Source organism: Pseudopipra pipra, chromosome 5, assembly GCF_036250125.1.
Source record: "Pseudopipra pipra isolate bDixPip1 chromosome 5, bDixPip1.hap1, whole genome shotgun sequence".
Taxonomy (NCBI): Eukaryota; Metazoa; Chordata; class Aves; order Passeriformes; family Pipridae; genus Pseudopipra; species Pseudopipra pipra.
Genome location: NC_087553.1, coordinates 63,361,384 through 63,385,035, shown reverse-complemented (window position 1 = coordinate 63,385,035; position 23,652 = coordinate 63,361,384). Strand labels below are relative to the sequence as shown.

The 23,652-nt window shown below is 35.6% G+C and overlaps 2 protein-coding genes across 9 annotated transcripts in view; one reads left to right on the top strand and one right to left on the bottom strand.

Annotated features, from left to right (window-relative positions):
* The window catches only part of CCDC146 (coiled-coil domain containing 146), a 69,835-nt gene that overhangs the window by 30,655 nt on the left and 15,528 nt on the right, over nt 1-23,652 (bottom strand). For 4 of the 8 annotated variants that reach the window (XM_064656398.1, XM_064656396.1, XM_064656402.1 and 1 more), the window contains exons 3-4: nt 5,437-5,519; nt 1,078-1,284 (exon numbers count right to left, since the gene is read on the bottom strand). The exons of 1 other annotated variant lie outside the window; for it this stretch is intronic. In XM_064656398.1, coding sequence (XP_064512468.1) covers nt 1,078-1,284; nt 5,437-5,519 — 290 coding nt within the window. Of the gene's footprint in view, nt 1-1,077; nt 1,285-1,777; nt 1,896-5,436; nt 5,522-9,121; nt 9,277-10,156; nt 10,374-23,652 lie in introns of those variants that run through there. 3 more of the 8 variants (XM_064656399.1, XM_064656400.1, XM_064656401.1) reach the window with 3 other exon arrangements.
* On the top strand, nt 16,578-23,023 carry FGL2 (fibrinogen like 2). Its single transcript, XM_064656413.1, has 2 exons — nt 16,578-17,340; nt 19,927-23,023. The coding sequence occupies exons 1-2, from the start codon at nt 16,593-16,595 to the stop codon at nt 20,631-20,633; spliced, it is 1,455 nt and encodes a 484-aa protein (XP_064512483.1). The 5' UTR covers nt 16,578-16,592; the 3' UTR covers nt 20,634-23,023.

The following is a 23,652-nucleotide window of genomic DNA, read 5'->3' as shown; positions in this document are numbered from 1 at the left end:
GGTGAAAAGTATGGTATTTTTGAAGAGCTCATTTCTGGACTGCTTGGAAATTGCAAGAAACTCTGTATTTAATAATTATTTCAGGAAACTTCATGTTTCTCAGTTATCTCATAGCAAATAATTTTTTCCAGATGCTTTCCATGTTTCTTTATTTCCCCAACTTCCAATTTGCTTCATTCTCATTTCTTTCCCTCTTAGAGCAAACACTTGGCTCTAAACTCTCCCCCCCAATCCAGAAAGAACTGCCAGAAAAATCTGCTCCATGCAGTGTGTACAGTGTTCCTGCTCTCCTTGCAGAAAAATAGTTTTAACTGCTAAGATGCTGACATTACTTATTTGTATTTATATACACACCAACTACACTATAGCTGGATTGATGATGGGTAAAAATAGCAAGCACCTCACAAAATCTGAATTCACCTGCCTAGGTACATATTTTTACAAATGCTATAGTATGTTTGTAATTTTACCATAAAATATTCAGATAATTGAAATATATACAGTATTAAGCTTATTCTTGACTTTTTTTACTTACATAAAAATGTCAAGATTTCATTCCTTTCAGGGAAAATTTATTATTTTTCTAGTATAAGAATATACATGAACTTTTCCTCCTTTAAGTACCTGAAGAAAAAATCTTGAATACACTGTCCTACCGATGTTAAAAATAGCATTGGGTCTATTTATTACATTGTTTCCATAAAATCCCAGCCAACAGGTCTCTGAGACACTTGAAATGTTTGTATTAAAGGTGTCCTAGACTAGAACTGTTCATGTTAATATGCTTATCCAAAAATTAATCACGCAATGTAGCAAATTTTAAACAGCATTTCAAAGGACACCATATCATGTTCTAAATTTAAAACTATCTACAAATTCTTGCACCAGGGTAAATTTATTCATCACTGAAATGTTGCTGTTACCAGGAAAAGTTTGGGGCAATTTGTTCAAAAACAGCCATCAAGAAATGTGTCCATGTAGGATGGAAATGAGATTGAATTATATTCTATGTTATTGGCTTTCTAGATCCTAGATTAGCTACGATAAAATTAGTAGCATTTGACCACCATTACCTACCATTCTATCTTCAACTGATTCTCATACTCTCTTGCTTTAATATCATCGTATTCACTTTGGCAACTAAGAAGTTGTTGCCTTATTTGGGAAGCTTCACTGGAAGATTCTTCAGGGACTTGTTCAGGTTTTTCCAGTTCATGCTGTTGTTCCAGTTCTTCACTAAGACGTTTGGCTTCCTGCAACAGCTGGGTCTCAGATTCCTGTAAACTGCATTAAATAGACAAATTTAGAACTAGGCAATAAGAAGCATAAGCTTTGTGTTTATACTTTTTTACCTTCCTATAATAGTTAATTCAAGGTTTTCAAGATGAGATGGGATTAAGTCCTGAATAATCCGCTCTGATCTCCTAGCTCAGCCTGTGCTGGACAGCAGGTTGGACCTCCTGAGGTCTGTTCAAACCTGGAACATCCTATGATGCCATGAGAGCAGTGGAATCTGGTCACAGGGTTTTTTTCTGCATACCTGGAGTTGGAGTGAGATTCATCTCATCTAATTTTAACCAGATAGAAGACCTTTAGTTAGTTTAATTTATTTGTCTGGCATTTCCTGGACACAAAGGAAGAGACGGGGAATCCATTTTATCCTAAGGCTACGTCTAATTCAGTGTGGGGACCTATAACAGCGAGGTATTCACCAGGACAAGGCCCAGTCTGGGCTGTATGACAACTTTAAGTTCCTAATAAACACCAAGACACCTACCCAGTGATGAGATGCATCTTGCTACTGCTGCAGTGCTACCAGGATCTGAAGTAACTCATTAAATGATACACAAGATGAAAATACATTTGTGGACATCTGTTGAAGCTCATTATAAGGCCTGTAGACGTGAACAATTATCTGATCGGACTCATATCACCAAAGTCTAGCATCACAGAAACAACAAACTGTAATATTCTATCAGTGTCAGGAGACTGGTATTCATATATCCTTAGGAACCTGTGACAGCTGAATAACATCTTAAAGGCTGTTACTAAAATACATTGATTATTGTGGAAAAGTCTTAGAGGGAAGTACAATATGAAAATTCATATACAATGCACCACACATTAACCTATGCTTTATGCTATAGACATAGTTGTGTTTGCCTTCTCAATATTACTACAGTGTGACTTTTTATATAATGGTATACTTAAATTTGTCACAAATGGTGTAGAGGAATAAAGAACTCTATCACTTAACTTTTACTAATTAAAAATACAGTGCAATTTAATATTTTTTGAAAAAACAAGGGAATTTAAAATTTCCCATATTAAGAAACTCTATACATAAATTTTGGATCAAATTTGACTTTTATGGCTTAGGCAAAAAACCAAAATTACGTATTACACTGAAGAATAGAGTTGAGATGGTAACTACAAAAACACAAAATATACAAGTGTCTATATTGCACAAACATAGCTGAAATAATATGGCAGAAAAAGTTTTGGTTTGTGTAACATTTCTCCTTAGATAACCACTTCCTTTTTCTAAACTAGAAAATAAGAAAACCACAGACTTCAACAGAAAACAGAGTGTATCTTTATCACGAACAAATAACTTCACGTGTGATGTATTTACACACACATATGAAGGGAAAAATAAATTGACTTACTGTCACTGGATTCTACATAATATTTAGATCTTCTTTAAGTCCAACAGAATGTTTGCAGTTGTAGGAGAAAATATAATTCATTGTAGTAATACACATTCATTTCAAACACAATTCGTATGTAATGCATACAATTCACATACAGTTACATAAACACATAAGTGATTCTATAAAAACAAAATTCTTAGTATTTATTTTTTTTAAGATAATAAAAAAAGAAAAAGGAACAAGAAGTGAGTGTTGAATCTAGCTCTTGCTCCCTACAGATGCCAACAGCATTTTTTCGTGTGCTGATTTATATTTAATTGAAGACAATGAAGAAATAGCTGGACATCTACATGATGTACACATCTAGAATCACGAGGGCAAAAGTAGGTTTGTGCTGTCTGATGTGGCAGATTTTGAATTTTTGAATTGATTAGTGTTTTAGCAGAGGCTGAAGAAAATAACATTCCCAATCTGCCAATAAATTTTCATTATTACCTGAGTATCTTATAGCTTGGGTTATCAGAATATTCATATTAGGTTCCTAAAGTGAGATAATAAAGATTTACAACTGGGACACATAACTGAGTGACTAAATGGGTTTTCAGTTGCTAAATATGAACTCAGGTACTTCAGCTTCAGATGCAGGCTTACTGCAAAGGGAATGGGTGAGACAGCACCACAATGGGATGACAGCCTGTTCCCAAGAAACATAAATTCAAAAGCATATAACACCTTGAAGAAATGTATCCAAGATTCTATCTGCTAGGTAACATCTCTCAACTTTTCAGAATGACAAATTGTGCAAAACTGAAAGCAAGAAAGAAGACTATTTACCACTGAACAAATACTAACCATACACTGTGTACTCTAGCAACAGCCTTGGAGACTACTGCATACAGACTTGTTGTATTCATTGTGTTACACAACTTTGTATTGTATATCAGAGAGATCAGCTGCAATAGTTTGGCATAGCTGTCACAGGGAACCACCTGCTTGAGACATTTCTAGGCTACTAAAGGGAAGAGGAACACACACAGCCTGAAGACCTCATCCTCTGTCATTTGTTTTAACGTGACATTGTAACAGCACTGACAGGTGGGCAATAATTAGGAAAGAGATTGAATTCAACTGTATTAGGTGAAAAAATAAGCTCTAGATCCGCAGAAGTGTACTGCACATGTAAGGGTGAAGAACTAAAAATTCACAAGTGGTATTGATTCTGTGAATGATTCATTGCGAGAAAAGAGTATACTGATGTTAACATACGGACAAGTGAATTCCACTTTAGATGTCTGAAAAGTCCTTAAATTGTACTGGAGATCCTGATCCATTTTTGCTAACTGATTTCACTTTCAAAAGAAAGCAGTAGGAGGAATCGATCTGTGGGAACTAATGGTTTTTCACACATTGGTGTTTTGCTTTGACACACAACTACATCTCAGAAAAGAGTGTGACATGATTCTCTCCAATCCACTTTCTTACAGAACTATGGCAATTTCATACTCCTGTGAGAATGATGGAAAGAATGAGAGATGTAATCTCCCATCTAACATTTTCATGCTTTTTGTGCATGCTGTTAAGGGTAGTCTTAAGTGTGACAGAGAAGACAGCTGTTTACACTCAGGCCATATTCCACTTGCTACACACACAAAGGGATTGTCTTTACATAAATGAATGTTCTGTATAAAAGAGTACTATATAAATACATAAAATATGTAGTAATATGCTGATATTTTTCCAATCAAAGACTGTTTTCAAACTAACACTGGCTAAAAGTCAATCAAGTTCAATCAAGTTTATCAGCTACTGGATTTCTACTTCAGCTCAGTGAACACCATTGTGGTAGAAACCTTCTCAACCAACTAATCCAAACCCCAAATAAAGGTTTAGTTCTGAGCGTTAAGAAAAGTCTTCTTGCATTTTCTAAAAAGACAAACTGTTTTAGGAGTGCTGGTTTTCATTTTGCTTCCCAGAAAGATTTGCTATACAGTAATCTGAAATAAAGTCAGATGACTTCTCACAGAGTCAGACCTATATTCTAACTCCTCATTTTATTAAGATGAAGACTCAGTAACCTCAAGAAAAACTGCTATTTCAGGATTTTGGGAACCCTTTTTCAAATTATTTTACATTACTTAGCACTTGTCACTATTCAGATTACCAGGAGGCACAGGCATCAGGCTCTCTTCTTCATGATCTCTTCTCTCTCCTCCAGCAAGTACTGGTGCAGGGCAGGCCCACAACTACTACATCTAATTTCCAAATTCCATTTATAGTGTGAAGCTTAAGGTTCTAATTAGCAGCCCTGTCTAATGTGACTGTCAGTATTCTCAGAATGTAAAATTCATGCCTACTTAGAAGTGACAAAGTCTCATTTTCTTTCTTAGAAACGAGGCTTTACTTCCTTCATTTGCTCTCTATGATGTCAGCTCAGCAGGTTGGTCTTTTCATATGTTACAATTCTGGCTACATGATATTCAAATATGTATTTATTTTAAATTTGTATATTGTCTGTTGCAGTCTGTGGGTCTGTCCATTCCCAATATTATTACATTTATATTAGAAACAAAGATGTTGTTCAAACAATTATTTAGGTATCCCTAACAACCTTGAAAGTTCCTATTAAATAATACTGGTTTACAAACTTGTGTTGTTCTTTCTTCCTTTATGAACTATCACCATAAGAAAGCCTTAAATGATAATTAAGCTTCAGCAAGAGCAGAAAATTACTTTAAATATGTAATGCTTTGGCTACTAAAAGTCTAAAAATAGAATATTATACCTTATCACAGTCTTATGCAGCAGGGTATACTGTTCCTTCAGCTCAGCTGCTTTGGTGTCTGTGATTTTTCCAGCAGAAAATAGCTATGGAAGGGAAACAGACAGTTATGAAATCTCTTAAGCAGTAATATTTTCATTCTGCTGCAACTTTTTATAACTGTAATTGGCAGCCTTTCAGTTTAGACAGTCTTTGGTAACAAAAAATTAAATACACAACCAAATCAAATATGCAGATAAAAGAAATGCTTATTTACACAATTCAAAGTGTAAATATAAGAATACAAAAAATGTATGTTACAACTGCAGTTCTGCCTGCACCACCATTTCTTCTCCAATTTTCTGTCTGTATTAATATTCCATTATAATTCTGTCTTGAATTTGAACTCAAGATCTGTCACCTGTTTTCCACATTGCTTAACTGGTCCAGTTTTGGTATAAAGCTGCTGGCCTGCACAGGCTAAACTGAGGCTCAAAGTGTCTCCACAGGCAGTAGGGTTGCAAAAAAGAGGAGCTGTGCTCAAGCTGGATCACCTCCATGCAACAGAACACATTGCCTTATATGCCTGTGCCTGTCTTCAGCAAATACCAAGATCAAACATATATTTCAAATACCTCCAGGGATGGTGATTCAACCACTTCCCTGACCAGACTTTTCCAAAGCTTGACCATCCTTTCAATGAAGAATGTTTTCCTAACATCCAGTCTAAGCCACTCCTGGTGCAACCTGAGGCCATTTCCTTTTGCCTGTCACTTGTTACCTCCACTTGGCTACAACTTCCTTTCATATAGTTATGGAGAACAGTAAGTTCTCCCCTGAGCCTCTTCTCCAGGCTAAACACTGCCAGCTCCCTCAGCTGCTCCTCGTAAGACTTGTGCTCCAGACCCTTCATCAGCTCCATTGTCCTTCTCTGAACATACTCCAGCACTTCAGTGTCCTTCTGGTAGTGACAGGCCCCAAAACTGAACATAGGATTCAAGCTGCAGCCTCACCAGTGCTGAGTAGAGGGGGACAATCACTTCCCTGGTCCTGATGGCAACACTTCCTGTGTGATATTTCTTTAGAAAACCTTTCTTCCCCTCCTTTAATCACAAGTAAGGAGAACCAGGTTAAATCTAATTAAAAAATGTAAGGTGATCCAGCTCTATAAAAGTCCATGGCTAGCCTTGTGGGGCAGCAAGTTAAATCTGCAAATTCTACGGGAACCTGCCAAGAAATGTGATTATGCAGATCTCCTGAAATAAGAAATGAAATTACTACAGCACCAGGAAAATCCCAGAAGCCATAATTCAACCTTTAGAACATTTAGAAAAAAACATCTAAAATCAGTCCTATGGTCAAGAAGCAGAATACAAGTTAATATGCCAAAGGAAGTATATATTTTCTTGCTAAATGTTTATGTATTTTTGAAGATTTGTTCCAAAATATTTCATGGTAGCAAAGACAATCTTTGCTCCCTGAGACCCTGAGAAAAGGAAAGAAGGTCTGCCTTTCCTTTGTTTGCATGAGATTAAAGATAAGCAGCTCTCAGATATTTATTTTGGCATTCTCTGTGATCCAAAGACACTGTTCACTTGAGTTCACAATACTAACTAGCTCTTCTGTGAGAAAGAAAACATTTCTATCTCTCAACCCATTTATTTCTTAGTCTCATATGTAGATATAGGTGTCCTATTTGGGTGGTACCTCACTAATGTCCTCTCTCCACACTGCTCTGATCTGTACCTGTGACTTACGGTTTTTCTTACTGCTTAGGTTCTCACTGAAGATCTATGCCATGTTTGACGTTTATACAGGAATAATCTCACTTGTCCTGGAGGCTGTGTCTTCTTTAGGTCCTTAATTTTTTACAGCTTTTACCCTTAATTCCTCAATTCAGCTCAGAGCTAAGAGCTCTATTCCAATAAGGTTGGTCCTATACAATGTGATGACTTGTAGCACTGAGGACTGCCCAGGACAGACTGCATGGATGGCACACCAGCTTGACAAAGGCAGCGAGACTTCTGTGAAAAGTTTCATCACCGAATAGTTCCCATCACCACAACTTTATCTGGAGAGCCATCAGAGAGCCAGCACCGAGCTAGCCTGATCCCAGGATTTGTTATTAAAGCCCAGTAGACTGCCTTCTCCATGATCCTTAGGAGGGCAGAAGGGAAAGAAGCAACTGTCTGAGGGGAAGAAATAGTCAGTTTGTGGAAGAAGGAAGAAAAAATACAAACCTACTGTAGAAAAACTGTATTCGTTGTGACGATAAAACCAGACGAGAGATGATGGCCCTAATATATAGACATATACTTTTTTCAAGGCTGCCTTTTTCACATTAATGATAAAATAGCCAACAGTATTTATTCACTCATAGTTCATTTGATTGCTTGGAAGCTCTCACATTACCAAGTTAAGTAAAATGTTGTTCTCCTCAGCATAGCTAATCGTGTTGCTACACTAAAAACCAAAAACTAGTGAAAAGATGGAGTAGTAAGGAAAAACAGGGCTTGTGAATGGCAACTGAGGATGTCTTTTTTTTCAGTTCTATGTTAACCATAATGCCCTGGAAAGAACTGAGATAATTTTGTTATACTGGTGATCTCAGATCAGGTCTGAAATATAGTCAGATAATTATTCCTAACTTGTTGAGTCTTCCAGTCCCTTTCCATCTCAGTTGTACTTAATTGTATTTTGCTTTTCTCAGCTTTGCTTTCTCATTATGCAATGAACTGGGACCCCATACATTTTTAAACACACTCCATGTTGATAGATCATCCGGATAAACTAAAATAAATTTTCCTTATCTAAGAAGTTGGAAAGTTGGATGAAGATTTGGCTGTTAACAGGTGGTTCCCTGGCAACTTTCTGCTTTCCTTCTCCCTATACTCCCATAAATATAATTACATTGAAAATATGCAAATATGTATCTTATTAGTGGGTTTACTTGCACCTTTTCCTTTTTATTTAATATTTCTGTTATGTTTATTTTACCCCATTAAATTACCCTTTCTTTTACTTTACTGTCATCTTTAACTGATTAACAAGAGTGTAACTTTCTAACTTTGCTACATTTTTTCATGTTCCTTCACTATTTGAAGTCTGGCTTTTCTACCAGAAAAACAAAACATTACAAAACAAACACAAACCAAACCCAAATTCCAAAGCAAATTTGTTTCCTCCAATCCATGAAAAATCCCATGAAGTAAAGTGCTGGATAATCCTGTCCTATGATAGAAAATGTGGAGGAAAATTTTTCTGAAAATGTGAAAGGGAAGGGCATATCCTTCATATTTTTCTAGCTCTACATGGATTTTTCTGGCTCTGGGCAGGAATCTTAAATATAGGGATCCATGAGAAAAACAGAAACTGTTTTATGTTCAAAGAGTTATTCTATGCACCTGAATAACTTCTCTCTATCCCCACACTAGTAATAAGTTCATAATTGCTTGCTACCAACAGCTCCCCATCAGAGCTCTGCACGAAATATCCTGAAGAAAATTCCAAGAAAAAATGAGCACTATATGGGGTTACACACTATCTGAGAGTCCTCTTGAATATCCTTTGAGCTTGGCTTCAGGATGTAAGACCACAGTAGTTTCTCCAAGTCTGGATATAGAGATATGTGATACATGAGATGTCAGTAAGAAAGAGAAGATATCAGAATACAAATGGGAATTAAAACCACAGAAGGGAGAAGGCCAACCTGATAAAGGAGGTACTCTTCCATGTGAGCAAAACCAGTGACATTTGGTCCTAACTATATCAATGCCTCCTCGCTTCCACGTTATGTGCATTGGACATTCTCCACTTTAACATATTCAGTCCTTCCTGACAGTCAACTCAAAGTAATACACCAAGGAACTCATCTGAAATTTCAAACGAGGTTTTATGTAACAAATGTGATATAAATAAGAACTCTAGGAACATTTCCCGTTTTGAATTTCAAGGCTTTTAAAAATTCTTTTGGGACTCTACAGAAATGAATAAAACTCAGCCAAATTTTAAACTTAAGTAGATGAGGCAATCTGAATGTTGGTCACTCACACTCTTTTGATAAAAAACATCCCAAATAAGCATGGAAGATAAATATAGTCGCCACCAAGAAATCACTGATTAACATCAATTGCTCATAATCATTATGAAAGTGAAACACTTGAGGCTTCCTAGAAAAGACTTAATTTCAACAGTGCCTAGGATCTCTGCATTTTGGAGAAATGATGTAGCTAACATGTGTTTCTAATTTTGCAGATACTGCAAAACAACTAAAATGTATTCTAAGCTCAAATGGAATAGTAACACTTTCCACTTCTTCATGCTAAGCTGTGGATTTTGTAACTCTAACAAGACATTGTGACTACATTTAATGTTATTTTAACACATAGAATATCCAGCATTTTATATTAATTTGCTTATTTCCAATATCTGAAACGTCTCATTAAACAACTCTTTTATCTCATAATAGGAGACAAGAGAAAAATATCAAGGGATTAGTTTGGATACACTCAGAATTTCAGTATAGTATTAGCCACTTGTCATACGGCTCTTTTGACCAGTCTGCTATCTCAGGTTTGGAATGTTCTTTCTGTGTTGTTTATTTGAAGAGCTTTTCTTACCTCCTTTGTATAATATTTAAAAGTTTAAGCATTCAGGAAAGAAAAAGGATAAGTGTCCTCTTTGAACAGAGAGCTCTGCATCCTCTGTCAAAATCCTCATTTAGTCCAGGCTGTTTGACACTTACCACACAGCTCAGGTGTTCCTTATTCCAGGGAGAGGGTGGCACCATCTTCTCAGCCATTGTTTCTACATTGCAGAGGCACAACAGGCACTAGCAGGCTGAACCCATGCTATGACTCGTGCATTTCTGTCCATATGGCTGGCTGCCAGTCTGCACAGAATCACAGAGCTGGGGATATCTGCTGGTGTTTGGCTTTCCTCCAAATATACCACCAAATTACCTAGGCAAAATTGTGGACCCATGATAATGCACTAGGGGAACAAAAGATTCCTCCTCAAGTTCAGCCCATGGCTCAGAGGAAGTTTGTAACTATGACTTCTCACTACTACTGAAGATCACGTCCTGGCTACTTCAAGATGGAGCATACAAAAAATGAAGGAAAAACAATTAAAAGTCTATACAGTTTGTGTTTGTAACCTTTCCGGCAATCTTAAAAAAAACCACAAGAAAACTGCTCCAAAAACTCCCAGTCCTGATGTCAGAGAATTTAACAGTCCTAAGGACTTCTGTAACAATTCCCTAAACAATACACAGGACAGTTTTTACCATCTTCACCGCTTCCCTACAGGCTTAAAGCATGCACTTCATTTTCCAGAATGCTGCGTTTACATAATTGTTATTACAACATAAAGTAAAGAATAAATTCCATGTAACACATGAGAGAATTAAGTCAGAAAATTTAAGGCAGGAAGGAACTTCTGGGTGCCATTTAGTCCAAATTCCTGCTCAAAGCAGGGATAGCTTCAGAGTTAGACCAGGTCACCTCAGGGCCCTGCCCCATCGAATTTTAAAAAAGCGGCGACTGAATAAGGATGCAGTGGCTGAATATATATTGCACCAGTTATAAGATACTCTCTGTATTCAGGTGATGTACCAACAGCTTTATAATTTTTACCCAAAAGAGGATTATGACTTGTCCTGAAGTATTCTGAGTCTAAACATTGGCTACCTTACTTCGTCTCACTTGCATATTATTCCCAAACCATGCAGTTAAAGATTGAAATACATTGCCTTTAGACTTCAGAAAGCATAAGGAAGGCAAAAATAAGTGCCAGAATAGAGATTAATAATTAAGTCAGTGTATTTAAGACTCTAATAATTTTAATAATAAAATTTAACTCATTAAATTATTTCAGACTGCTTTCCAGCATTTATAAGAACTAAGAAACATTCTCGGTGAGGCTCTTAGTTGCCTCTGACTATAGTGAGAGCCAAAGATGACTACTGAGCTCAGTCCAAACACCAGATGTTTAGATGACCTAAACTCTGATTTTAATGTAAAGTGTTGCATCACAATTTATATATACCCAGAAAATATCATCTTTACACTTTTTATGCAGTCATTGTGCATTTTTCAATATGCATCAAATATTAATACAGAGTTATGGAAGACTAACACTTCCAAAATTATCTATAATTTCTCTACTAAACAATATTTCAGGCTTCAGGACATATTTCTACGTATTTTAAAACAAGAAGATAAAAATCACTAATTAAAGACTGTAAATATTTAGTTACACAATAAATTGTTATCAGAATGCAATTCTGCGTTCCATTTGTAGATTGGGAAACAGTGAAAGTACACACAGGAATAGCTATGCTGCAGATATTTAGGGAATTATATGCCTTGCTTAAATCATTCTAGAGAAAGGTTATGACGGTAGAAAGTAAAGAAAAATGCAGTAAGGTTTTAAAATTAATGCTGTAGCTAGAGTTAAAAAAGAAGGTGGAATCCCTCTCATCTGTAACTACATACATCTATTACAAGAAGTAGATTCTTAGGATAAGTATGAGAAGTCCATAGAAGAACCTTATTCATTAGCTTTTCAAGAAGAAAAAGATTTGTTACTGAGTTTTCTCAACATTTATTTAGGTAATAAACAATACTTGAAGCCACGAGGCTATTGATTGCACAAATACAGTCAGGCATTTATCTCCTGATGTTTGTGACAAGTAAAATTATAACAAAGTAACAAGTACATTTGTATAAGATGACACATATGTATGCTTGTTTTCCCTCAAAAGTGCTATTTTTACAGGAAAACAAAATCGCCTTTCTAAGCCATTTCTATTTGGAAGTTCAAATAATTTAAATAATTTGATAAAGTAATTTTTTTTATTTTAATAAATGCTTCACAAATGATTTTGCCCTCTTTCTTATTCCAAGAAAACCATAAATGTGATGAATAGGAAGACTGAGTGAACTTTTTAAATATAGTATATCTTTACTTCACAAAGTGAGGGCATAGGGTTTATGGTTCCTTGAACTTTGCTGTCTAAAGAAAAGTGACTTGCCTGCATTGATTCTACATATAACAAGCCAGGAACTCAGAAAAGTCAGAAACCAAATAAATGAGCATGAGAAATTATGAATATCTACTCACTTTATTCTGACATGGAGTGTTTTATATCAATACATCATTGAAAGGCTCATAGTCTATTACAAAGTATTTCACGTGAAAAAAGCTATTTGCAGATGATGCTACATAAACAGGACAAAATTAAGCACGGGGGTAAAGACATGCATGAAAATCATAAATACACCTACTTATGGTAGATACAGCACTGTATTGCCTTACATAGAATGTCTACAATTCTACTTTCTTATTTACAGATGGATGAGCCAGACTTCCTTTAATGAAAAATAAACCGCTAAAAAGCCTTCTAAAACTAACAAATAATGACTAGGAAAGATAATATCACAAATTCTTTCCCAAGACAAAGTTCATAACAGTAGTTTTGTCCCCCAGTTCATGGGAAAGAGCAATCCCTACATGAAAAATATAAAAATCGGGACAAAAATAATGCATCTGGTGGCCAATTGTGTCTCATATGGCTCAGAAAGAGAGGGGATAGGAGACTGGCATTTTGGGAAAGGGCACAACTTTCCCGCTGTCACCTCTTTGACTGTGAATCTCAAAAGTAAGATCCACTCTTACACTTGCTGGTCTTATTGGAGCAGGTTTGCAGGAATTTTGGTATATATCCCACATTGTGGGAAAACCTGACAATTAATCTAATTACTTTTGATCCTCTTTCTCAGCCAAAATGTATCACAGAATCACTGAAGTTTACAAAAAACATCAAAAATATTATGCAGCAGTTGAATCTTAACACATCCCACTCTGCCACCAAAATGGTTTATATGAATGAACTCAGATGTTCTTCAGGTTTGTTCATATCGATCATTTGAACTGCTCAGAGAAACCTGGATGCTTTGCAGCAATTCTTCTGCAGGTGTTGACTACCAGCACAAAGCCAGAAACCAAGCAGATGGCAAGCTGTTGTGTTTTAAATTGCCATAGTCACTAGTTAAATTAACATCTGCCTACAGTCACAACCTTGTTGTTTTCTATTTGACCTGCATTCCATTACCTGCCAGAAAAAGCCCATACTCTAAAAAAACATGGGAAAGGGTTCATGCTGGTTTTGATAAACTTTGAATAAACGCTCGTCAGACAAGTTGGATGAAACAAAATACATCAGTTTAACCTTGTCATCACTGGGTAGTTCTGGAATAGAATTAAAATTTTCAGTAGAATTTAAAAACATCATGAGCTTTCAGTTTAGGAAGATACGTCTGTAAGATTAAGATATCTCTTCAGTCCACAGGGGGAAAAATAGATTCCTAAAAAGAAGGTTAAAAGAGATGAAAAACTACAAGAAAATTACCTTTAAGCAAAAAACCAAAGGCCTTAGTAGAAAAGTCTCCCAGTCATCAGCTGTTATTGTTAGAACCTTTCACAGTTGAAAAAGATTGGCTTTTGGGTTTTGTGATTGCTTAACTGATTTAAAGTTTTAAGTTTTATGCAGAACAGTCTAGGGATCTAGAGAGGCCCCATCTGGGAAGAAACTTTGCTTATAAACAACCTCCAGTTCTCAATTTTGATCTGGTCAATATTTCTGCCATTAATGCAGTTAAGCTGCATCAGCATCTCACACTTTAAGATTGTTCAGTGTCCTTTCTAAGGGTAAAGACTTCTGAAAAAATCAGATTTGAAGCTTTGCTTCATTTATCCCAAGGAAGATAAGAGACTTGAAACATGAAAAAGGCTGTGGCATACTACTTTCAGTTCCTGAAGGAAGAAGAGAGATGTGACAAATTGTTGAGAATGGACATTTCCCTGACAGAACAGCAAGAAAGACCAGCCCTCAATTACAAGACTTCTCCAGGTGGGAGAAGCATACAGATACCTGATGGAGAAATGGATCTTTTAGACTCCAAACACACTGCTGACAGCCTAGCAGCAGAACATCAGACTAATAATGAAATCTGGAGCATAGCAGAGCAACTCAAGTTACTGAAGCCTCACATGAAGGAGGAAGCAAATATCCCAGAAGGAAGGTGTGTATGGGGCCAAGGAATTTGTATTGGGATAAAGATGTTTGAAAAGCTCAGATACCTTACCTTACTATCTGAACTTTCTTTTTTATAACATTCACTATTACTAGAAATTTCTGCCCTTCTAGATGTTACAAAATTTTAATGATATTTCTGGCTTTCAATGCAGCACAGCAGTCACAAATTACAACAATATTCAATATGCATTAAAAAATTTCAAGGCAACTCAAACAATGTGGTCTACCAAGGATAATTATTATTAATTTTACAGATACAGAACAGTTTGTCCAGTTCAAAGCCACAAAGCAGATAGCAGCATTCATTGTAAAGTGAACAAACAACAGTGTGGGGGAGAAGGGGCTTCCCAAATAATAAGGATTTAGGAATTCTATTCTATTTCTAAAGCCCCTCAAAAGAGGCTGGTATAGCTTTCCTCCATTTGACAGTAGCAGCCATACCGGAGAACAAGGCTCTGTAAATACCTGGTTTTACACTGATACAATAAGAAATTAGCATCCTATTAATTAAATGAATAATTTAAAAAATTGCTCACAAATTAAATTCAAACATGTTAAAAAAATTTCAGTTTTGAGACATTTTTAACAAAACCAAAGTGATGTCCATATCTTAAACCTGAGTGAGGGGGTCTTTCACCTCATTGCTGGGAAACTATCATGACCTGAAAGGGAGAGAGACTCAGTATAGCTACATAACTAAAAGCACCATGGTAGGTTTTGGGAAGACAGGAAAGGTAGATTCAAAACCATCTCCCAAGAAAGTGCTATGCAGAGATTTGAAAGAAGTGTTGCAGCAGGTGGGATGAGTAGGTTTTTTTACCAAGCCTCACTCCTGTAATATCAATATAATCATGTAGTGTGTATAAAAGCCAGCAACATTACAGACATCATGAACTTGTGGATTATAGGCGTGACTAATGTCTGTTTAATATTTAATCTGTATTATGAGCAATTTCAAATAGGGTTTAAGGAACTAAATGGTTCACATTTGACTAATTAAACAAGAACTGGTGTAAATACCTTTACTCATGCAAGTTATTTGGCTTTCGACCAAGTTGTGAATGCATAAAGACACATCCATGCCTTGCTTTGAGGCACAAGGAAAATGACATAGATCATTAAAACTGCATAGGCATCACATGAGAATAGCAAAGGTGGCTGTAAAATAAAAATAAGGAAGTACATGGCAGCTGTCACCTGGAGAAGAACTACTTTGTTTGGTGTGATTAGTCATGTAAAGCACATGATGAACTCTGAAAGCTGATACGAGGCACAATAAAAAGAAGAGCAATACCCCAAACTGATGAGAGTTCCTTCCCTAGTTCTCTGCCTCCCTTTAGATTTAGAATTCAGGACATTATTCAGAACACCAGGATTTGCTTTGGGTTTCCAACAGCTATGATCCCATGCATCAAAGGGGGAACTGTCTTAAGTTCACTTCCCTTCACTTAGAAAGTGAAGTACTCAGAATAAGAAGTACTCAGAATCAGATAACAGTGTTTTTTAGCAGTGATGTGCCATACAAATTATGAATATTCCAGACAACTATTTTAAGGTGGGTTAGGCAAAGTAGGAAGAAGAAAGTGCTGCTCATCCTCCTGAGTTTGTGACTCCATCCTGAAAAATGTTTGGAATCAAAACTATATGTGTGTTTCAACATTTGTTTGGTTTTACATAATTTTCATGAATACATCTATTAAGTTATAAGAAAAGTTTTAGGAAGAAGGGGACTGAGTGTCAGTGAAGCTATTGCTATGATAAACCTCTAATGGGAAAGGGGCTGGTTTTTACTTTTTCCACCTGCTGTGTTAAAATTATAGTCTGGGTTAGAGAACAAGCTTTAGACACTCAAATGTTAAGAAACAGATGTTAGAAGACTGTTATAGATGGCTAGATGATTATTTTTCCCAAAAACGAAAACCCATGTACAAGAAGGAATGAAATTAAACTACAATAAGTGACCAGCACACATGCATTTCATCATTTTGCTTACATACACTAGCTCTGAGTCAGGAATACTGACTGAAATGTGCTACTCTTGCAAGCACTACCTACTCTGCTCTGCTATTAATCACCCGTGATGCAAGCACTCCCACCCATTTCTGAGAACAGTGTAGGCAGTCTGATAACTCACAGGCTTCAAGCTGCCCTTATAAAGTTGTTCCACTTTTGCATACTTCCTCATACTGCTCGATTCTCAGTGAAGATGAAGCTCCTCGTTTTCACAGTCTTGCTGAAGACAACTCTCCTTGCTTTCACAAATGTCTCTGCAGTTGTTTTAGAAGATGAAGAGAATGCTAAAGAAGCAAAAGTTACAGAGACTTGTCCTATAAAGCTCAAAACTAATCGGAAATGTGATGAAGGAGAGGATTGTCCTTATCAGATAAATCTGCCTCCGATGACCATCCAGTTACCCAAAGAATTCAGACTGCTTGAGAAGACTCTCAAAGAAGTACAGAACCTTAAAGAAGCAGTAAACAAGCTGAAGAAATGCTGCCAAGATTGCAAGCTGCAGGCAGATGACAACCAAGAAAGAGACAGTAGTAATGAATTCCTGCTACCTAATGCAGAAACTCCAGCAGCAAACAGTGAAATCCCAGATAACAGAGTAAAGGAACTGCAAAGCAAAGTTAACAGAATGGCAACCAGCTTAAAAAATGCAAAGAGTCAGATTCAGACACTGCAGGGGCGTTTAGAGAGGTTGAGCCTCATAAATATGAACAATGTAGAACATTATGTTGACAGCAAGGTTGCAAATTTAACGTTTGCTGTGAACAACCTGGATAACAAATGTTCTTCTAAGTGTCCAGCAATGCAATCAAGACCTGGTATGTAACCTTTAAATTCTTACTGCCTGTATAAGCTTTCTGTGCCTTTCACTAATATTAGGTAAACAATTTAAATATATTTTAACCAAATAGCTGTGCTATTAACTTCACAAGTATCTGCTCCTTTAGTGTTTATTTATACTCCTGTAAAACATTTCAGCAGCCACTAGAGGGTTACTGAGAGCTGCAGGTGTTCGGTCCCTCCTAGAATTGGACTTCATTAAGGATCTAAAACATTAATTTTTTAAGGACAATTTTTTGCAATTCAATTGGTAAATGTGAAAAATCAACATTATTTTACACCGTAATACCCTTCATTAAAGACATTAAACATCAGTGAACTACACATGTTTTCCTCTTGAATTAGAAGGAGTAAAATGAATCTATTAAAATGTTTAGTTTTTAACAGATGGATAGTAAAATAATTTTTTTATCATCACAGCAAACATGTGAAAAGCCCAGGTAAAAAACTTATTAACATTATTTCTTGACTGTGTAACATATATACCATCATTTTAATACTAAATCCTTTGCATTAATTTAATATATAAGCAACATAAAACAGAAAGAGGTGTTATCACTGACGAACACTCTTTTCTTTTACTTTTTAGTTGTCCTAATTAAATCATGAAATAGAACCAATAATTTCTTTCTGATGTTGACTGTTACTAAGGCAAGATCAAGAGTTTTTGTAAAGTCATAAAGTTTTTATATCTATGTAAAAATCTTTGAAAACAGGAAATGTTCAGTACTTTGTCAGTGTATTCTACCACTTAGATATCAAAGATATGAAGACAGGGCTCTCGAGAGACAAAACAGAGCCAGATCAGGCTGCATTACACTATTTAAGCCTCTGCTGCTTACCATTCAAGTTTAAAATAAAACTGTTCTTCTGTCTACCCATATTGAAAATAGAAGGATCTCCAGGTGTTTCAGAAAATAAGTAATAATAAAGGTAATGTTTTTACTATATATGCAATCAGCTTAAATCAGATAAAAATCAGTGTTAAAATCAATTTATTTTAATTCAGATATAAAACATTTACAAAAAGAATGAGTGATTTTTTTTGTTATATTGATAATGAGCAATTAATCACATTCAAGTACAGTACTTCATAACAGACTAAATTAATTTTAGATATTCCTTACACATATTGAAATGTTGAGTAGTGTTCACAGCATATGATCATTTAGATATTTCTTATATTTTACAGCAACATGCTAAAAGCTCTTGTAGCAGCAATATGTTTATTATGAAAACTAGCAAGGACAACAGCTACAACTTTTTCCTATGTAGGATCTATTCTTGCATCCACTGAAATAAACAGTAAAACTTTATTTAAATAGGAATTGAATTGGATTATATAAGAATTTTGCCTGAAAAGTATATTCTCTGTCAGTATCTGGTCTGAAACTCACTCCACCAAAGATCTGATACAAAATTCAATGAAATAAATTAGAAAGTATTGTGGATTTAGATTTGACTGTTAAGCCTTTAATTCCTATACTTTCTGGTTTCATAAATTTCCAGTTTGTGGGCAAACAAGAAGTCCTGGGTCTTATTCCCTGCTGCAGCCTGAGAACACTTCTCCCTTTCAAGAAGTAGATTAATTGTTTAAATATTCCAAGAAAAATTACAATCCAAGCCTGCAAATGAACATGCCCATAAATTCAGATGTGCAATAGGAATAAACATTATGGTTTTGACTCTTAACTCAGAACTTCTGAGAGCTCTCTGTATTACTTAAGAACATGGAATTCTAATATCATGCTGTTGAATAGAATCACATTACTGGATGACACTGTAGATCAAAAATGGACTTTCAGTCTGAAGGAAAAACCTGGGGGTATTTTTCTTCTGAATAAAACACATCACCCACTGGTGGGAAAAAGCTGTGTTAATAGTAGATGCCAACATTCTTCCTTTCTGTAAAGCCAGCAATGCCACATACACAGGAACGCACCATCGCTTTTCCAGCTTCATCTTTCTAGGAATCACATGACTACTACAATAGATGTGACAATTTTATTACTTTTTTCCTGCTTCCTAAAGTACAGTCAACATTAACACATGAAACATTCCTAAGGATGTTATGTTCTCTATCAGATTATGTTAATTGAACAACAGCCAGAATAACATCATTGCCATGTGGACAAAGTTCTTTCTCTGACACACTGCCAGATAACTACAGACAGGGTGTGATTGTATACATTTAAACATAAAAAGCAGCAAGTGTATAACCACAAAGCATTAGAAATATGGACGGGAGGTAATAATAGGATGAAGAGCAGAGAAAAGGAGGAAAGGTAAAGCAAACCAGCAAAATGCCCGTAATATTTGGCAAGTTGATACAAAAAGTCATTTAAATGGGGTTTTTTTGGACAGCTATCTGATGATCCTAGGTGGCATCTATTATAGAAGGAAAAAATCTGTTTCTCCTTAGAACTGAAATTGCTGCAATACTATTTCCAGTGTAAAGGTCTCTTCATTCCAAGTTCTACATGCCACATCAGTCCGGGTAAAAATTTTATTTCTTTTTAAAATTGAAATTATGTTCATTCTAACACCGTCTCTTCTTCCACCAGTTATACAAATAATGCAGAGAGACTGTGCTGACCATTACACAGCAGGCAAAAGGAGTAATGGAATCTACAGGATTAGTCCTGACCCCAGAAATGAGAGCTTTGAAGTTTACTGCGACATGCAAACAAATGGAGGTGGCTGGACAGTGCTGCAGCGGCGTCAGGATGGCAGCACTAACTTCAACAGAACCTGGAATGACTACAAAAATGGCTTTGGAAACCTCAGCAGGGAGTTTTGGCTGGGGAATGACAGAATTCACCTCCTGACAAAGAGCCAAGAAATGCAACTGCGAATTGATCTCGAAGACTTCAATGGAATCAGAGAGTATGCGAAATACGAACACTTCTACGTGGCCAACGAGTACCTGAAGTACCGCCTGAGCGTTCACGGCTACAGCGGCACAGCAGGAGACGCCCTTCACTACAGCAAACATTACAACCATGACCAAAAGTTCTTTACAACTCCAGACAAGGACAACGACAGGTATCCTTCAGGAAACTGCGGCGCCTACTACAGCTCTGGCTGGTGGTTTGATGCGTGCTTGTCAGCCAACCTCAATGGCAAGTACTACCACAAGAAATACAAAGGCGTTCGCAACGGCATCTTCTGGGGTACATGGCATGGTATTTCTGATGATATTCCCACTGGATATAGGCAAGCCTTTAAATCAGTAAAAATCATGATCAGACCCAAAAGTTTTGTCCAATGATTTTTGTGCAGTTACATTTCTCTTAACTAGTTTGCATTGGATTGCACTCAACATCGTACTTACTCAGTATTATACTCAGAATTCAAGTATTCAGTTATGTTTGGCATAAAATTGTTCTAGACAAAGCAACATACTTCCACATAATTTTTTAGAGACAGTTTGACCCATATAATGTATTAAAACCAGCATGAAAGTATCTGAATAGTTATTGCTAAAACTTAACACCAGATAAGTCTTGGTATCATTATGTAAATATTCTAAACATTGCTTTTGGTGCTTTTACTGACTGTGATATATCACATTCTATGATTTAAAACTTTTCAATGGTCTTCCACATATTGTGTCTGAATGAATACCTACATTTTAACCCAATTTAACACAATTCATAGGTATAATTAATAACATATAAATTTGTCAACACTTAGAATAAAAACCAGTGTCTCTGGAGCAGCCTTTTTCTATCATCTATCCTTTACAACTTCAAAGGTATACCATGGCAATATCAATATAAATTAGGAAAAGTACTACAAATTATTATTTTTAAAGGATTAGAAAAATAGAGGGCCACATAGTTTGCCCAAAGACATGAAAAAAGACTTGGAGAAAACTTAGAAAATGAAGATGATTCCTCAAATCTCATCCTCTTTATCAAAGCTTTTTCAAAGAAGTTGGTGGAAGAATTGAATAAAAGCAGTGGAAATAATTATAGAATCACAGAATCGTTTAATTTGGAAAAGATCTTTAAGATCATCAAGTTCAACTGTTAATATAGAACTGCCAAGTCCACCACTAAACCCTGTCCCCAACCCCAAGTGCCACATCTACACATGTAGCGAGCATGTAATGAACGACAACATTCTTGCTCTTCTTGGTTCCTCCATTCAAGCTCAAAGTCCTACTCATTGCTTGTGTGAGAAAGGAGCTATTGTGTAGCTTACTGCACATTTATAGAGGCAGGTAGACAGGTAAGAGAAAGACACATCAAGAAGAATCCATGTCTTTGCATTAATGCCTCTAAATACTTACTAAGTTTCCAGAGCCATTTTGCTTTCTCCTGAATCTTTTAGGTAAGCCAAATGTTACAAGATGCTCTTGTAGAGACTCAAGCTTTCATCCTAATACTTCTCAATCTAAGTATCATTAGACCCTAAAATTACAAGAAATATTATAAATGTTTTGAAATATATGAAAAGACTGTTCTCCCCATTTCTAGACTACCCCTTTCATAGCCACAGAAACATAAAAACCCACTGGCAATTCTAAGGAAAAAAGAGAATATGCAAGGTAAGACTTTTTTTCTAAAATGTAACAAATAAAAAAATCAAATTGTCAAATACATCAGGAATTGCCATTTAGAGATACTGTTATTAAAGCTCACACTGTAGATAGTGAGCACAAATTTGACTGTGTATCTGGGCCATGTCTCTACAAATATAGCGATCAACATTCTGAGTGGAGATGCAATTTATCTTAGCAAGAGGCTATTCCACCATCTTGCTTAAACAAATCTTGAGACGCAGAAAAACTACACTAAAACTATTTCTTTTCTAGTTAAAGTGTGGTCATTGCTGGTATAGACTTTTTGGTTAAAAGAGACATTAAAGGAATATAAGTATACACAGAATATAGGTATACATCTGACCTAATACTTCACAAATATGACCTTTACTTTTTTTTTAAGATTATAACAAAAATATTTTGGTTATAATTTATGCAAATGAAGAACACTGGCAATTACGAAATTGTAAAATATTAATATATATTTTAAAGAAGTAAATACTTTGAAGGATAATTCAAGTGTAATTTGGTTTATTATATTTCAATTTTTAAGAGTAATGAAAAAGTTTAATTGCAAGATGTATAATCTTTCCTTGAGAATGTGTTTTGAATCTATAGAATATTTATTTTGGGATAAAAAAGAATTGTCTAAACAAAACAAAAAAACCAACTAGTTAAAAGGGCAAATATCTAATTGCATATGATTATATTTATTAATTTTGCATTAAATGCACAATTTGCTCCTATTCATTATATGGTAACTAGCTAAGTATGACTTCCAGTATCTACAAGCTTCTACTTGAAAATGGCTTTTTCCTGTTAAGTTGTTAGAAATTATTCTTTTTTAATCTTGTTTGAAGAAAACTTCATAAAACACAGGATTTTTAACAGAATAAGCAAATGTGACTAATATCACCTGCAAAAGCTTTGTCTGAAGCTATTAAAAAAAGAAAGGAAAAACAAAGTGTAATGCTGTTGCACAGATTTGAATATTACCTGCCTGGAACTGTTGTAGCTGAACTTCTGTCAATGTGTACTGGTTTTACAAAGTGTTGTTGAAAACATTATTTTTGTTCTTCCTTGGTGTAATAAAATTATGTCACACTGTTAAAGCTGTACTACTGTCATAGATGTACATGGGAACTATACAAAAAACTCGTCATAAATAGTTTTATTGATTTTCTGCAAAAATTGAAGCAATAAGAAAACACACATAACCAACACAGATGACTATGTGATGTGCCAGGGGAGTAATTGCTAATAATGATAGCTCCTTAGAGATCTGCTTTATGACACTTCAGCTGCCAGATAATACCAAAGGCTGAAATCTCAGACATTTTTTTGAAATTACTCATATTTTGGAAGCGAAAAAAGTAATTGCCCAATCATGAGTTTACACAACCTCTATCTTTAATATGAAAGAGAAGAAACAAACTAACCTGCTCTGACTTTTCAGGTCAAATGCAAGCAACATCAAAGCATGTGAATACAAATATTACCTCAAATTAAAGCACACAATTTTTTATACAAGCAAAAAGCACTTGATCTCTGACTAAGGCTTAATAATTCAAACTGTGTATTTCACTTTATGGAAAACAGGTAACACTGATAATCTTTATGAAAACACTTGTGCTTTTAATCTTGCTAATATTTAAACTGTGAATTTTAGAGAAGATTACTAACAGTGATTTTGCTAGCAAAATTCCTATGGGTTGTTTCCAAAAAATAAAGACATAAACCC